Below are 17,242 nucleotides of genomic sequence, written 5' to 3' on the forward strand. Positions count from 1 at the left end.
GTTGGTCAAATTTCAAAATGCCAAGAAAAGCTTCGACCCCAAATCGATGAAGAAGAAAAGATACCATCATTCCATCATTCAACAACTTGCAACCAACCACAAATGTAATACAATGATAAAGGGGAAACAAATATATATATATATATATATATATATATATATATATATATATTCAAGATACAAATTCAAGTAAAGCCCTAACTTGCTAAGGTAAATATATGTTATATAAATATTTGCATACATCCATGGCACAATAGCTTGGAAAACATTACAAGAGAAAAGGAAAAAAATAAAAGAAAAAGAAGAAATATTCAAGCTTCAGCATTCTAAGTCAAAGCACCCATATCTCTCCCAGAGTTCCTTTTTGGAGAAGCCTTGAAGGGGTCAAACTCATCAATGGGAACGATGGCTTTTGGGATAAAACCCTTTTTCCTGGTCCACGACCTGATCGCGGCCTCGAACATGCCCTGTATAGATCGAATAAGATAATCGTGGAACTTCCCCCTCATATTGGCAACCTTGCCCTTAAGAGCCTTTAGGGCCTCAACATGAGCATTTGCGTCACATTTAACATGAGCCTCAGCAGGCATTCGTAGGAAGGGAGTAACGATTATGAAGAAACTTCCCTAGTCAGACGAGTTTTTTTAGGGGAACCCTCTTTTAGATGGGAATGCTGATTTTCATCTCGATCCCTCTCTATTGAAATGGGGCCAAACCATTCTTCATGACCAAGTCTTTGAAACCTAGAGTGTAGGTCCTCCTTCATTGATACATTTTCAGAGGAAAAAGGACCTGACTTTACATGGTAGAAAATAACAGGACAATGGATGTAAGGTCAAAACCAATACTTCATGAATATGGTTTTATAGAAACGAGAAGATTCAACCGGAGATAAGCAAAAGGAGTGATAGGCCTCCAGAGTGAAGGGCTTCACCAACAAGAAGTGCATTAGAAAATCGCCCAATTGATAGTGAATAGGTTAAACCAAAGATCATTTGTGTGGAAGGAAATAAGCCATTGGTCACGGTGGTCATCTTGAGAGGTGTGAACCATGTAGAAAAGATTAAAGAATAGCCCGAGAGAAGGCTTCCAAGACTTATGCTCGACACAAAATAGGAACTCCTTCATGTAAGTCCAGACCCCCAAATGAAACTGGGAAAGGACAACCTTCTAATGCTTTCGGACGGCCACCTCAAAGTCAGAAAAAGGCAATTGTGGTTCTATCCTTATGAACACCCATTCATAAAGCAGGACCAATCAATCGCCAAAAGATCGACATATTCTTTTCTTCGGACCCACAAGAAGGATCAACCAATCTAGGGGGTTGTCGGTCGTGACATTAGCATTATTTATAGCCACCTCAGTATTCAAAATGGACCAGGATACCCATCATTTTTGTATCCACCCAACCGTACTTGACTGCATCATCCAGCTCCACCAACGTCACTCATTAGGTGAACAGTACTATCACTCATTTTGGCTAGAAAATAAGAAATGTTAAAGATAAAAGCTTGAGGTAAGAGAGGCATCTGGTTATATGAGATTGATGAAGGGAAGTAAATGAAGAAAGGTAGAGGCTTTGATAAAAAAACTACAATTTTTGATGAGCATTATCAGGGAGGAAGAAGAGAAGAAGTTTGCTAGCAAAGATGATTGAACGATGCATATCAGCGATGGAATGAAGCTACTTAATCAATAGATGAATTTTCTCTTAGAAATGAAAATAAACTCGAGTTCACTACAAAAAGCGTCATACCCTTACTAATCGCACAAACCCACGTGTCAAAAAGAAATAGTAAAATGTTTTAATGATGGAAATTCGTTTAATGTGCTTGTTCCCTACTACTTTTCCAATTGAGTGCAAGTGTTCCAATTCCAATTCGAATCAGACATCATCCTTGAAGGCCGACCGTAACAATGAAGGCTTTCCTGACTCCCTCAGTGCCCGACGAAGCCTTAGGGACAACTGTTTGGGGCCGACTAAAGGCCAAAATAACTAAGGTCCACTTGGACTCAAATCCACTCCACATGACCCAAGGTATAAAAGTCTAGTGACACGAAATGCAAGGTGCACTTTATGATCTCCACTTTTCACTATACTCATCTTAAATCTTGAACTTTGGGCAATGAAGTGCTAACCTTACATGTAAGGGTGGTAAAATTGGATGTCCGCTCTGCCCCGCCTTAATCCCGCCAAAAAAGAGGCGGGACGGGCAAGTCCGCCAAATGAAATTGAGTTTAAACATCTAACTTGTCCCGCTAAGGTGACGGGTTGGCAGGCGGCGAGTTTACCTGCCTATTTTTTTAAAATTTATTTTCATTTTTCAATATTCATTGTTTTATTATTTTTTTCATTTTTATTTATTTTTTATTCATTTTTTATTTTGTTGCGTATTCAGTTTTTAATTATTATTCAGTATGTTAATATTAGCCGACATTATTCTGCTACTGGTTCTCCCACCTGTTGTTATAACTGATGATGATGGTGGAAAGAAAAACGAGTTATCGATGCGAAACATCAAAGTAAGATCAGTAATTCTTACCATTTCATATAATATAGTAGTGTCCTTCTTTCTTCTTAATGGTATGCGATATGCCTTATAAAATATTAATGAAAATGATAATTGTTTCATGCTATACTGTTATGTGGCGATGAGTTTACTATGACCAGATTTACCATTGACTTTTTTTTACTCAATGAAATGGCAGGTCTTGAGAATTTTCTAATACCTTACTGAACGAATCTCGTAAGTCTCCAACAGTCTGGACAATCATTGATTCAATTTAGATGGCTAAGCAATTTGAGACGAAGACGTTGGAACTATGAGAAGACATAAAAATTTAGTTAATGGGAATGTAAGAGTTACAAATTGCAAATTGCTTTTAAGTTTGAAAGTATTTGGGCTTGTCAAACTCAATCTTCGATGTGTTGGGGAGTCCGGAAGAGTCGAGACCACCAACGGGACCAATGCTCAAGGATAACAACGGAGGGAGACACCATATCTCAATCCAAAACCTTAAGGTGTTGGGTTGAGATGCGATGTCTCCCTCTCTTGTGGTCCTGGAGCATTGGTCCCATTGGTGCTCCCGACTCTCCCAGACTCCCCAACAGTGGTATCAAAGCCGTGGTTCGGCTTGGTGGGGGAGCGGGAGCTGGATCCAGTGTAGGATCTTGTTATAAGATGTGGGGGACTCACACTTGTGGTGGAGAATGTTGGGTGTTGCCTATGAATGAGTGTAATGTTGGATATATAAGAGATGACTCATTTACCTAACACCTTAAGGTTTTGCGTTGAGATGTAGTGTCTCTCTCTTGTGGTCCTGGAGCATTGGTCATATTGGTGCTCCCGACTGTCCCAGCTCCCCAACAGTGGTATCAGAGCCGTGGTTCGTTTGATGGGGGAGCGAGAGCTGGATCCGATGTAGGATCCTGTTATAGGATGTGGGGGACTCACACTTGTAGTGGAGAATGTTGGGTGCAAGTGTGAGTGATTAAAGTCTTACATTGCCTATGAATGGGTGTAATGTTGGATATATAAGAGAGATGACCCATTTACCTAACACCTTAAGGTTTTAGGATGAGATGTGGTGTCTCCCTCTCTTGTGGTCCTGGAGCATTGGTCTCATTGGTGCTCCCGACTCTCCTGAACTCCCTAACACCATGTTCCTTTTTTTCAAGTGTATGCTTCTTATAATTTTATGTATATAATAATATATATCAATATCCCGACCCTGTCTCGTATGTGAACTGTAACGGGTGGTTATGAAATTTTTTAGCTTGTCTCATTGCTTAATGCATATAGTTTTACAGCACAATGCATATAAAATGTGGGTTTGTGTTTTTTTTTATCGGTGGCAAAATAGGTCGTGTTTTGCAGGCCAATCTAGCAGGTGTGTGAGGTGGGCTGCAACAGGTGCTAGGGCAGACTGCGATAGATAGGCAGACATAAAATTCCAAACCAAACCTATTATTTCTTAGCAGATGGACAGATCAGTTTGGTGGTGACTTCTTTTGCCACCCCTTTTGTCTATTATTTGGTACACGTAAAGTAGAAGAGAAAAATAGTATTTTACTTTGAAGAGGACAAACATACCCTTTACAAGCATAATTGAAAGTTTCTTGGCAATATAATTTGGATGCGGCAACATGCATTTTATTGAATATGGTTATAATAAGACAACACGTTTATTTTCCGCTTATCAGCTACGCCAATTATCACAGAAAAAGAAAACATTTCGGATAATAATATGACATAGCATTGTGAAGCGCGTATGTTACTAGTCTATTAAATATAAAAGGTTTTTTTTTTTAATTAATTATTAGATATGGTCTAAATCTAAGTCACCTATACAGTTCTGAAGAAAAAAATGTCACCCATGTTGAATACTTTTAATTAGGTAAATAAATTCAAAATATAGATCAATTTATTGACCACCATAGTACTTTACAAAACAAAACAAAAAGTGACGACATAGTCTCAATCGTTAATATAATAAATAAACAAGGTGGTTTATTTTATTGAAATAATATGCTTTACTACTCATCTTTATAAAATATGCACATTAACTTTAGCTAACAACGATCTTGCTTATTGAAGTATTTTCAAATACAGGTAGAATATAAAGAATATTAGAATACATATCATTAGTTAATTTGGTACCACAACAAATGCAACAAATTTATAACCAGGGCTATGACCTTCACATCTGATGTGAGATTCAAATCAAGGTGTTAGCTAAGACAAATTAGCAAAATATAATAGAATGAATCATACCAACAACTACTCATTAGTACGAGCAAATGCATTCTCAAATTCAGACATAAGTTCAACCGAACATGACATTGACAGAAAAATCGAATAAAGAACCCCGCCTACTTTATTATAAATTAACCTGTCATACTAATCAATACAATTCATGTACAGGGCCAACGCCAAGGAAAACAAATTGCATAACAAACAATTTCGAGCATTATAACGAGAAAGGTTTTCTATAAACATCGAATGCTTCCCCAGCTGTTAACTGTGGTTCCTGTTGAAACAAAAGGGAATGGGAAACAATGAACAGCAGAAAGTCAGTTCAAAATTAAGAGCCTCTCCATACATACAAAACTTGTAAAGAACTGTCATAAGTGGTGAATTATGACCTAAGATCATTGAGCATTTCATTTTAAAGGAAACAGTACAAATATGAAATTTGAGATATGATCAGAGAACTAATCCTGTATATTTACCTGTCTCAGCCCACCAGCAGTAAGACTACCTCCAGTCAAAAGCATGGAAATAAGAGATGTTACCACATCACCGCCCCCACTACCTCCGCTGCCAGCATTTTTAATGGCAGTGCGCATTGCAGTAAGAATGGTGCCATATGTGGCACCTGGACCAGAGCGCTCTATTGCTTGGATGAAGCAAAACGTCATGGCTCCAGTTGATGTAATTTTGGATAGTGCCTGTTTACAGTGAGAGTGATTATATTGTCAGACAACATGACTTTAATAGGTATGGATAAAGTCACTTAAGAAAAAAGATAAATACAGATAAATATCAGCACAAATAAAGGTAGAGGAGGCGAGTATGGATTTCCTAAATGAGTGTGAATAATTTAGAAATTTATCTCATCCTTAAGTCATTCACAATGTATATTTTATATTATGGAGGAAATCCAAATATTTGGTTGGCATGTTTATGTCTTAACTGATCTCACGGTTGAAGTATTTATAGAGATCCATGAGTCTGGGGGACCTTAGGCTCCAAGAGAGTAATAACCACTCTCAAAAGCGTGGGAAGTGGGTAGTCAACTCCCAAATTATTCAGGAGAACGTGATTTTCCCATTTTGACTCCCTCTCCCATACCGTTGTGAGCCAAGGCACGTCACTTCCCAGGTTCTCACGAACGGGCGAATAATTCAGGAAAAGGGGGATATAATCAAGAAATGGGCGCGCATCCCAACATATGGGAAGGCTAGGGAGTCTCTCGCAAGGGCGACATGCTACATTGCCTATCTTGAGAAAGTTTTGGGACCCCCTCTTGGGGGCCTTTGCATTATACCGATACACAATTTATATTTGCTGGTGCATTCATCAAAGCAAAAAAGTCATCTCTAAAACACCATAATAACTCAAGTGTGCCAAAAATCTTATAGGCCAAACGTATCAATATAGTGAAATCAAATTCACCAACTCCTTCAATGACCAAGCCCTATGCACCCTCTATATACCCTATTAGGTTAAGGTGGGAAGACATAAGAGTTTGCAAAAAGCTTGAGTGTAGTTCCAGCAACTAACCTTCAAGAATATGCAGCGGATAGGCAAATACCAATGTATCTCTACTTCATAGTGTTGGCAAATAGGCAAATACCAATGTAGCTCTACTGCTTAGTGCTGGCAAGTATGCAGCTGATGCATGTGCTATATTTTGTATTTGTATGTATGGGAATAAGGGATCTAGTGAGACCTAAATACCAATGTATCTCAACTTCATAGTGTTGACAAGTTTGCACAACTGATGCATGTGCTATAGTTTGTATTTGTATGTATGGGAATATGAGATCCAGTGAGACCCAAATACCACATGCTAACCAAATATGAGGAACAACTCCATAGATCAAGCATATAGTTAAAGACTAGGATGAATAAAGTTTCTAAATTATGCACACTCATATTTGCCTTTGAATTTGTTTATGTCTCCACATACAGGGCAGTTGTTTTGGAAAATTGATACATATTTCTGCTAGTACTATCTGTATTTGCATTGTTATTTATGTGTTTAGCCTTTTGCAAAGCCCTTAAATATATTATTTTCACATGATATCACATCCTAACCTACTAGCGGGTTACTAAGACATTAAGACAGGACCAGATTTGAATATTCCAAAACTTACAGAAGTATCAGCAGAAGTTTGGTGGTCATCGCATCCACTAAAACTTATAACTTCTCCACCACTTGATCCCTTCCATACACCTGACCTAGGGCGATGATCCTCCCATACATACTGTCCACGGCTGTTAGAAGAAAGAAACAAAGTAAATGCAAGCCTTCAAGGGAACTATATATATTATGCAAATAAAGAATATGCCATATTTCATGAGTCAAATGAAGAAAACACTATTTATTAGATACCTAGAATAAAAAATAATAATAAGAAGCAATACAATGCAAAATGTTTATAAATTTTTTTCATCCCAAGTCTACAACAATCATAATCTCTATTTTGAGTGAACAAATGCAGATAAAACAAAGTAATTGGGACCAGTAAATAAGCATATCCTCTAGTCACATAGCTCAATAGTCAATACACACAATTAGTATAAGATTTTAAACTTGTCTTCTCTTGACTTTAGAATATAATCCAACAGACCCAACTAAGATTGCATCATCCACATTTGAAGGATCCGCTTTGGGATGTGCAAATGGAAAAGGTATAGACATGATCAACCCTTGGTGCATACCACCAATTTTAACATATTTTCTAACACACTCTTTGATCGGTTAAAATTCACATGGATCCCACCAATTTTATATAGAACCCGTGTGAATTATAACCGATCATAGTGTGTTAAAAATGTGTGTTACACAGTGTGTAGCTAGCATTCATCTTCCTAATAATTGTTGTACTTCAAAAGTTACGTTAATTTGTTGGCCAACAGTATCTCGACCTTGATCAATCATGGGCACTATAGAAAACTTCAATCCTATAATTTTACTGTAAAAGATTTTATTTTCCTTTCGATAAACCAATAATGCACAGTTAAGAACTGTTAATCAAACATCATGATGCTAACTAAAGTCAGCAAAAACAAAATCCTAACAGATAAGCCATGTAATTAGAAACTATAAACTATCTTTAAGAAGGTAACCTGTTCATTCTGCAAAGAAATGGCAAATCCATAACTGTGCCACTATGGCAGGCATCAATTAGTGCATGCAGCCTAACCCCGTGAGTAAGAGGCCTTACGAGCGTTGCATTGATCTCGTCATCTACTATCATACCCTGTGTTTCAAAATCCAAAGGACAAATAGTTTCATCAAAACCATCAGCTTCTTCACCATTATAGTTCCTTTGCTGCGATCCATGACCAGAATAATGAAAAACCAGGGAGTCTCCAGGTTGACATCCTTGTGTGAGCCAAAACATTGCCATCCTGATGTTGTGCTTGGATGGAAATTTGGGACCATGAGGGTCTTCTTCTTCTGCATTTAGACATTCAAAAGAGGGTAAACAAATTGCCATCTAATCCTCATGTTACAAAACTAAAAGAGTAAATGTTCATTTTAGTCCCTTAAGAAAATGGGCAATCTAGTTTAAAACAGCATAATAAAGACCACAAATAATTTCTCAGAATTACAAATCAGGATACATTAATCCTTCTACCATGAACTGCTTTGGGTTTTTAAATTTTTGTTGGAACTGATGTGTCTTGAGTTGGTAATTTAGATGGGTCTATTTGAGTACTTATTTTAAGAAAGTACATTAAGGTTATGTTTGGATATCATGAAATGAACAAAGTGGAATGGAAAGAAATGGAATGGAATAGAGTAAAATGAATATTTCTCATTTCATCGTTTGGATATTTTAGGACGGAGCAAGGCAAATTATGATCATATGTGATAGAATGGAATCCATACCACTCAATTCTGCTCCACTGCATCCGATTTTAATTGATCCAAACAATGGAACCTCGTTCCATATCGTTCTACTCTGCTCTATTCCGTCACATTCCATAATTCTAAACATATCCTATATTCCAAATTTTTCTTATAAACTATTGGGTTTTACTCAAACAAAATGCTTCACCTTTGTTATAGAACAAATAAATAAGAGCAAATACTCAATTCGGTCTAGGAAATTGTTTGTCCATATCAACCTTGTTCACACATTATTAATATTTCAAAAGAGTTTAAAGATAGTGCACTGTCAGTGTAAAACAGTTTTACACATAAAACCAATCAAAATACTTTAATTTGCCATGTAATTTCAGTTTTTTAAAATTAAAAATGAGATCTATTCTGATGCATGTCTCTTATTGGCAGTGCATTTTCTTTTTTCCCATTTCAAAATGATCTTTGAAATTGCAATTTTTTTAAATGATGTTTATTCCTTGATATTAAGTTAGTATTGTTGGGATGTAATTGAAACCTACCAAGACCCGAAACACCCCACCACTAACAAGTCAATACCGATAATAATTTGAAAATAAATAAATTAGTTAAAAGTAATCATAAATGTTGTTGCCAGTTTTGGAACTGACACAAACCAGATTAATCAATTTTCCAGAAACTAGGATCTTACTTACCCAAACACACAATCAATTTAAACTAACCTAACCAGAAAAATAAGAAAATTTCTAAATCTTAGAGTTAAATAAAACGGTTGCTTTCTCGAGAAGGCATCGATCGAATTCGATCTGGAACTTACCAGTAAGCATAATGATGGAAGATTCCGGAAAACTATACTTATTGATGAGAAGATACCGCATGCACTTAGCGTCATTGATGCATCCCTTAAGTTCATGCCGCGAGAATTTATACGAGATTCCGACGATCACGGCCTTTTTACGGCCGTGAGGGTTCGGGGGAGGACCGGGCGGCGCTTGGCTGTAAGGGGAAGGAGGAGGTGGAGCGTGAGGAGACGAATAGGGTTGAGGAGGGATGGCGCGTGGGTCGGTGACGGGAGTGACAGCTTGGCAGAGTGCGCAGCGGATTGATCCGGCGCCGGGTGGGACCTGGAGAGGCGTGTGGCAGCTGGAACAGTGGATGATTACGTTGCTGTACATGATTGTGGTGGTTGAGGTGGGGAATTGGAGAAGAGGGAAGGGGTAGAATTGGGATTTCGTTGACGGAGAAGAAGAGAAGGGTGTTTGAGGAGAAGCGATGGAGTTTGGTGAAGTTGAAGAAAGAGGAGGCTCAAAATATTGCTTTACGCGTTTTTATTTATTATTATTATTTTTTGTATAAATATGATTTTGAAGACTTTTACTATTCAATAAAAAGTGTTTTTCTTTTATTGAGTAATATAAATATGATTTTTGAAGACTTTTATTTAATAAAAAGTGTTTTTCTTTTATTGAGTAACTCAATTTGAAATTCATTGAAGTTTCTTATGTTACATTGGGCCGCTTAAGTAATCTATAGTTGATTGCATCATGGTAGCATCATCTCTAATAGGAGTTATTAATGGAGTTGTTCAACTAATTTTTGGTGAGTCCTACCATGCGACTCGAGATTTAGACTATTTTTAACTATATATATATATATATATATATATATATATATATATATATATATATATATATATATATATATATATATATATATATATATATATATATACACGATATTCTTACTATTCTTACTCTAACAGTAAGTTATCAAGACTTACTCCTTATCATGATCATTAAATCTTCTCAATAATGATTAAATTAATCAGTATTATTGTTCTCTCTCCACATTTAATTACTTATTAATTTTACCCATTAGATTGAAAAGAATCAATGATGATGAGGAGTAAGTCTTCATAACTTACTCTTGGAGCATATCAAGTGAGAGCATTTTTTAATGAGAGATGAAATGAATAAATATCAATTATTGAATTCATCGAGAGAGAGAAATTTAAGGCCACATTAACATTCTCTCTTGATGAATCCAATGATTGATATTTATTCCTCTCATTAAAAAATGATCTCACTTGATATGCTATATATATATATATATAATGGATCAAATTACACCCAAAGAATCACATTACGAGTTACACTCGCTCGTAATTTCATTTTAAATAAATATTTTTTAAAATAAACTGTTGGATTGAAAAATAATATCATATAGATCATGCATATAAAGTTTGAGATTAATCTATAATGATTTATTATACCATCAAGATATCTAAAGATTACCGTTAGAATGATCTTTCATATAACGTATATTTGATGTAATTCAATGATATAATGTTATATGATATTATGTTTCAATTCAAATATTGATTTTAAAAAATATTTATTTAAAATGAAGTTACGAGTGAGTGTAACTCTTCGGGTGTAATTTGATCTCTTCATATGTGTCTAATAAATTGATATTTGTTAGTTAAGTTATAATTTATATATAAGTAATTTAATTAATATAATATATAAAAATATATAGTAGATAAATACATAAATAAAAAGATTTATTATCAAAATAGTGAGTATGCTATTAAATTTTAAAGTGTTTATAAAATTTCTCTTTGAATGAACTAAACTTTTTTTATAAAAAAAATTGGTATATGACATTTGCGACCAACAAGTTTAATGGGACAAATCTTACCGTCTACTTGCGGGAGTTTTATTTAAAGACAAAGCAAAACTTTGTATGGACAGACATGGTCGAAAATATGAATTGGATGATTTTGTTGCGATTAATGTTGTGATTGCCAATATGATCATTATTGTGCATTGTTGTGTGAATAGCCTTATGGCATGATTCCTAGCGAATCTTGATATTGTATATATGTTGTATTGTTGTTAAGTTGTCTTGTGAGCCTATGGCTAAAGTTGAACGGTATGATGTTGATATGTGACCGTTGTTGTTATGTTGTTGTTTCGTTGTCGAGTCGTGGTTGTTGTATGTTGTCACATAGCATAGCATAACATAAAGTTGAACGGTGTGATGTTGATATGTGACCGTTGTTGTTGTTGTTGAAGGCTTTGCCTTATGCCTTGGAATTACTGGCAATTGATAGCGTTGGGAGTTTACTCCAATGGTACCACATGCATATACATAGTTTGAGTCGCATTGTGTTTATGAAGTGAATGCTATGATCTGTGAATGCATAGTTTGCGAAGTTGAATTCATTTGATATGAATTGTTGATGTGTGTATATGTGATATATGTAAATGAAACATATATGATGAGAATGCGAATATATATGTATTAATGATATATGTATATATGTGGAATATATGAAGCATATTTTGCCATAGTTGATAGTTGTATTAATTTCCGTTGTGATTATGAAGTGTATGTTATTATGTGCTTGAATGACATACTTGTAAACTTGAATACATTGTCATAGTTGATAGTTAACATTATTGTTGTGATGCAAATTGCTTATATTGGAAAGTGGTGAATTGTGTATGATCTTACTTTTGCTATATGTATTATCATACTTTCCTTTATAATGTTTGATATCTCACCCTTTTTGTTGATGTTTCCCCTACCATGGGAAATGGGCAGGTACTCAAGTATAGCTGTGGAAGTTTGTAGCTTCATCGTGTCTGGTTGGTGTGTCGCTCTGATACGTAGTACTCAGGGGGTTGTATATATTGTTGTTTCTATGTTGTTCATGTTTTAGTTATTGAGTTCCAAATTGGATAATGAGAAGTACTATGATGTTTGAAGTTGTGTCTGGTTAAATAAGATGATTTGTTTATAAAGCAGAATGTTATGATTCCGCTGCATATTAAATTGAAGTTGGTTTGTCTAAGAGCTGTTATAAGTTTTTTTGTGCCTCTCTGAGATTAAAGTGCTATGTATTTGTTTATGAGTTGTTTATATGAAGTAAATGTGATATCCTAAATGCTTGTTGATAATTTTAAAATACTCTAATTTCTCGCATGATATTTTCATGTAGAATTTGGGGTGTTACACCCCTAGCCTTCTTCGGCCTCAGGTGTTACAATACCCACTCTTGAGAAGGATTATAAAGATGCGCAGGTTACCCTAGAAAAAGTGGAACAAGAAAAAAAGAAAATCTAAAAGAGAGAAGAATACCTTTAAGGCGATCTACCAGAATCAAAGTGCTAAGATCATTTAGGTTGAGACTAAAGTGAAATGCCTTAAAGATACCATTGGAACTCATGCTTCTACTATGAGGCATTTTCGTCAGAGCTAGAGGAAGCTCATATGGAAGCCCTTCTTTATAGAGATCAAGGTTTACAAAAAAATAAAAATTTCATTCTTTTTATTCAGAGCTAGACCTTGGTGAGCTTGGTTATTTCAAAGTTATTGTGGATTGTTGGTTGGTAGTTATCCTAAAATAGAAACTAAATCATGAAAAGGCCCTAAGATGATGATACATAAACCCCAGTTCATCCTTTGATGGAGGAGGCACCCACTAAGAATCTGGAGTCTCTGGCGACCATTGAAGGCAATGTAGAGGTCCATCAAGATGATTTATCTAAAGTCGCCCCCAGGAAATTAAGGCTTTATGTATTCTCTTTTGTTTCATGTACTTTGAAAGAATTTTGTATTTATCCCCCTTCGAGGCCTTTCGATTAAGGAAAATTGTGTTTACTATTTTTGTTGTGTTTTAGTTTATATTTTTGTTTGAAAGACTTTGTTTTTGTTAATTCAAAATTTATTGGCGTCCTTATTTATTATTGGTCTGGTAGGGGTGACCATGCCCTCTTGTTGGTTTCCTATTTTATGTGGCCTAACTTTGTAGGCAACATGCTTTACTATGGATTTGACTAATAATATCCTGTATGGAGTTCTGTGATGGTCACAAACCTTGAGGAAGCAAACCTCGAAGGGAACAAGATGACCATGGAGGGCGTAAACCTATAAGGGTACAAGTTGACCCTAAAGAGCACAAGTTAACCCCAAAGAGCACAAGTTAACTTCAGAGGGATAACCCTAGAGGGCACAATCCTTGAAGGGTGCAAATGGAACTCGGAAGGCGCAACGATCTTGGAAATTCATGTGCTTGATTCTTAATTAATTAATTCGACATCTTTCATCCTTTTTGGTCAAGTTTGTATACAATATCTTCTTTAGTAAAATCAAAATGTAAAATTTATCTTTTTATTCATATACTTTAGATATACTACTTACTATATAGAAAATACATTAGAAATTGCTTCATGAGGCAGTCTCAAAGTGTATTCAGCCTCATGAACTTTTATTATCATGATATGTGTTGATCAGAGATTGAATAACTTTATCCAAATATACATCCAAGAAACTATATTCTTCAAAATAAGATGTTCTGAAACAGATGATTTCTCGTATATATATATATATATATATATATATATATATATATATAATTCTAAATTTGATGCACTAACATAAGCTCAAGAAACCAAAGCGAACCGAGTAAACAGGGCTAATTACATGGTTTGGGTTAACATCATAAAAATGAGAAGGTTTAAACAATTTTGGAGTTTAAGCCATGTTGATTTTATATTAGGTTAGTTCATGCACTTTTATCTGTCATGGTAGCAACTTTATTGACTAATGAATCATGAACTCCGATACTGACACTGGGACACGATATCATACAAATACTCCGACACTGATAACGTCAAAAATATAAAATATTGGCATCGCTCACTATAACACCCCTTTCTAATACCCCAAATATTTAAACATATAATCAGAGTAAATAAGTATGCATATAAACAAAGGGCGTTACATCGATGTTTCCAAAACTAAAAGCTTTCAAAAACCAACATCATTAATAATCTAATATACAATTACACCTGGTCATCAAGGTAACACCTTTCACTTGTCATAATTTATCAAGAATACACATTCACAGCGGAAAATAATAAATACTAATGAACTTCATAAACGATCATGTCCCATACCATAATCATATCTTAATAATAATCCACAAGATAATATAACTTCATATCCAAGATATTCGACACTATGGCCTCTCAACGACAAATAACAAAACATACATGTTCACAAGATAATATCATAATACATATTCAAAACAAAACATGAGTTCAATACTACTAATCCCAACCCAGTGTTACATGACCAGAGAATTGACTCACTACCTAATCACCCAATTAACGCGGACGCTCTCCGGCTAAACCTCGCACGAGATACTAATCGTCAGAACCTGTACGTTACCAACAAAGGGCAACATTCAAACAGAAGGGTGAGAATTCAAATCATTATGAAGAAGTATAATAAAGTACAATGATTTAATTAAAAATTTTAGGAATTCATCACACCTTGCATAATCATGTAAATAATATTATCCAATATATTTCACATGTTCAAGTATGCAACAAAGCTCAAGGAGTATAATATTCAAAAGGGTCCAATACTATTATTCCAAATATGCACATAAACCATCATTATCATATATTCACATATATCACCAAATCATGTATCCAAACATTACCAAAATCACTTATCACATCTCATACAAACATAACAATCACATAATTGCATACATTCAAAACATCACATAACACCAATGTGACTCAATGCAAGACATGTGACTCATGCATGTGGTACTAAATGTGAACCCAACGTTTCATCGCTTTCCGATTCAATATCTAGAATCTAAGCCACACTTCCGACCCGGACAAGATTAAAGCCAATACGCCTATCTCCAATTAAGGATCACGTCTTCTACGCCTATTTCCATTCAAGGATCAACGTCTCTTACCATGTGAACCCACAGTTTCACTGCTTCCACCATAAAGCCAACCATGCTATTAATGTATGTATAAATACCAATAATATATGCAATTAAGATTATCTCATCAATCTTAACTTACCGCATACCACAATAATCCAACTCTATGAATTATCCGCCAATTGTAACAACATTCACAAGACATATATATTATTCACATATAAAGGCCAATAATCAATTATGATTCACAAAATCCAATTAACACTAGTAACCATACTATCTCATATTAATTCACAATTGTCAATATATATATATATATATATATATATATATATATATATATATATGAATACACACATTTCACAATCAATCAAATAATCACTAGGATTCATGCCATACGGCTACCCATAGAGAATCATTATCAAAACAACATCATTGGCATAGCAATATATTATTGTCAACATAAATATTCAAGCCAAAACACAATTACAGTCAAATTCTCAAGATTGTCGTAATTTACCGGTAAACCGAATAATTGATCCAATTCCAAGTGTATTCCAATCAATTAGACTCATTGAAATTAATTCAACTATTAATTTAATCAACCAATTAATATCTCACTACATTAGTTCCCAATTATCATCTGACTCAATTAGACTCATTGCAAATTAACCAATTAATATTACTCATACTAGTTATCTTTGTTTTCTAATTTATTTCTCATTTCTGTCATCCTACTGTTACTACAACGATTTGTTCAACTAACATATTGTACTAATTAATCTTACTCTATATTATTACGATTATCTTATTAATTAGTAAAATGCTAAGATTTAATCATCGTAGTAATACTCCTCTAAGTCAAAGCTAACTTTACTTTGTTGCAGTAACAAACATCATATTACCAATATATATATATATATATATATATATATATATATATATATATATATATATATATATATATATATATATATATATCAACACTCAAAAAATGAAAGGGATAAACGGAATGGAGGGCCCCACATATTTTTCGCCGGCCGTCGCTCCACTAGGCTGCCGAGTGGCGCCTCCCAGCACCTCATACCAACCCCACCTTCTTATTTTCTTATTTCTTTTCTAGGCAAATTCTTTCCAAAACCCAGTTTCCATCTTAACAATTATTCACGCATAATTATTCACACACAGAGTCATTTCATTCTGTTTATTAAACCTACTCCTTGTTCTAATTAACAACAACAACAGTATGAACACAAGTTCCATGGCGTACAATCAAGCACGACACAGATTCAATATAACATAAATAGATTCAACCAGCAAAATTAAACCTAATCATGTTAATCTACCCATTGACCCAATCATACAAACCCATAATAATAAGGATTCTCCTCTTACCTCTTTGATTTCTTGAAACCCTAGCTCTTGCTCTTCTCCTCTCTTAGTCTCCTTTCTCCCCTTTCTCTTCTCTTGAAATAAACAAATGAAATGATATCTCTAACTCTCATCAACCCTTACTAACCTATTGTCTTAATGTGCTTAAGAAAATAACACCCCCAATTTACTTCTACTTCTAATAAATAGGCCAAATAGTTATAATCCTCTAATAACTCAATTAGCTCAATAAACCCTATAAACACAAATATACACAAAATTAATTAATTCAATTAATTATTATATCTCATAATAATTAAATAATTAATTAACACACCCAAAAAAATAATATAATAAAATAAATACTGATAAAATCGGGCTATTGTCATACCCCAATTTTTGACCTAAGATACCACCTCATATCATAGCATATGCATCATTTGCATCTCTAACAAAATTGCATAGCTTGTGTTTGCTACTTGTGACTCAGCAGGATTTAATCAGGAAATCACT

General features: G+C 34.7%; 1 protein-coding gene across 1 annotated transcript; it reads right to left on the bottom strand.

Annotated features, from left to right (window-relative positions):
* Window positions 1-4,772: 4,772 nt before the first annotated feature.
* On the bottom strand, window positions 4,773-9,938 carry LOC131624183 (metacaspase-1). Its single transcript, XM_058895150.1, has 5 exons — window positions 9,419-9,938; window positions 7,860-8,193; window positions 6,884-7,004; window positions 5,234-5,452; window positions 4,773-5,031 (listed from the first exon to the last, which is right to left on the bottom strand). The coding sequence occupies exons 1-5, from the start codon at window positions 9,774-9,776 to the stop codon at window positions 4,972-4,974; spliced, it is 1,092 nt and encodes a 363-aa protein (XP_058751133.1). The 5' UTR covers window positions 9,777-9,938; the 3' UTR covers window positions 4,773-4,971.
* Between the last annotated feature and the right edge of the window lie 7,304 nt (window positions 9,939-17,242).

The sequence above is a fragment of the Vicia villosa genome, unplaced genomic scaffold (assembly GCF_029867415.1).
Source record: "Vicia villosa cultivar HV-30 ecotype Madison, WI unplaced genomic scaffold, Vvil1.0 ctg.000107F_1_1, whole genome shotgun sequence".
Classification (NCBI taxonomy): domain Eukaryota; kingdom Viridiplantae; phylum Streptophyta; class Magnoliopsida; order Fabales; family Fabaceae; genus Vicia; species Vicia villosa.

What these genes read in the sequence shown, in the direction of transcription:
- LOC131624183 (XM_058895150.1), bottom strand. Translation starts at nt 9,776, where the DNA reads ATGTACAGCAACGTAATCATCCACTGTTCCAGCTGCCACACGCCTCTC. An exon ending in AAACTTCTGCTGATACTTCT is followed by an intron (nt 5,453 to 6,883) that starts GTAAGTTTTGGA and finishes CACTGTAAACAG; the next exon opens with GCACTATCCAAAATTACATC. An exon ending in CTGCTGGTGGGCTGAGACAG is followed by an intron (nt 5,032 to 5,233) that starts GTAAATATACAG and finishes TTGTTTCAACAG; the next exon opens with GAACCACAGTTAACAGCTGG.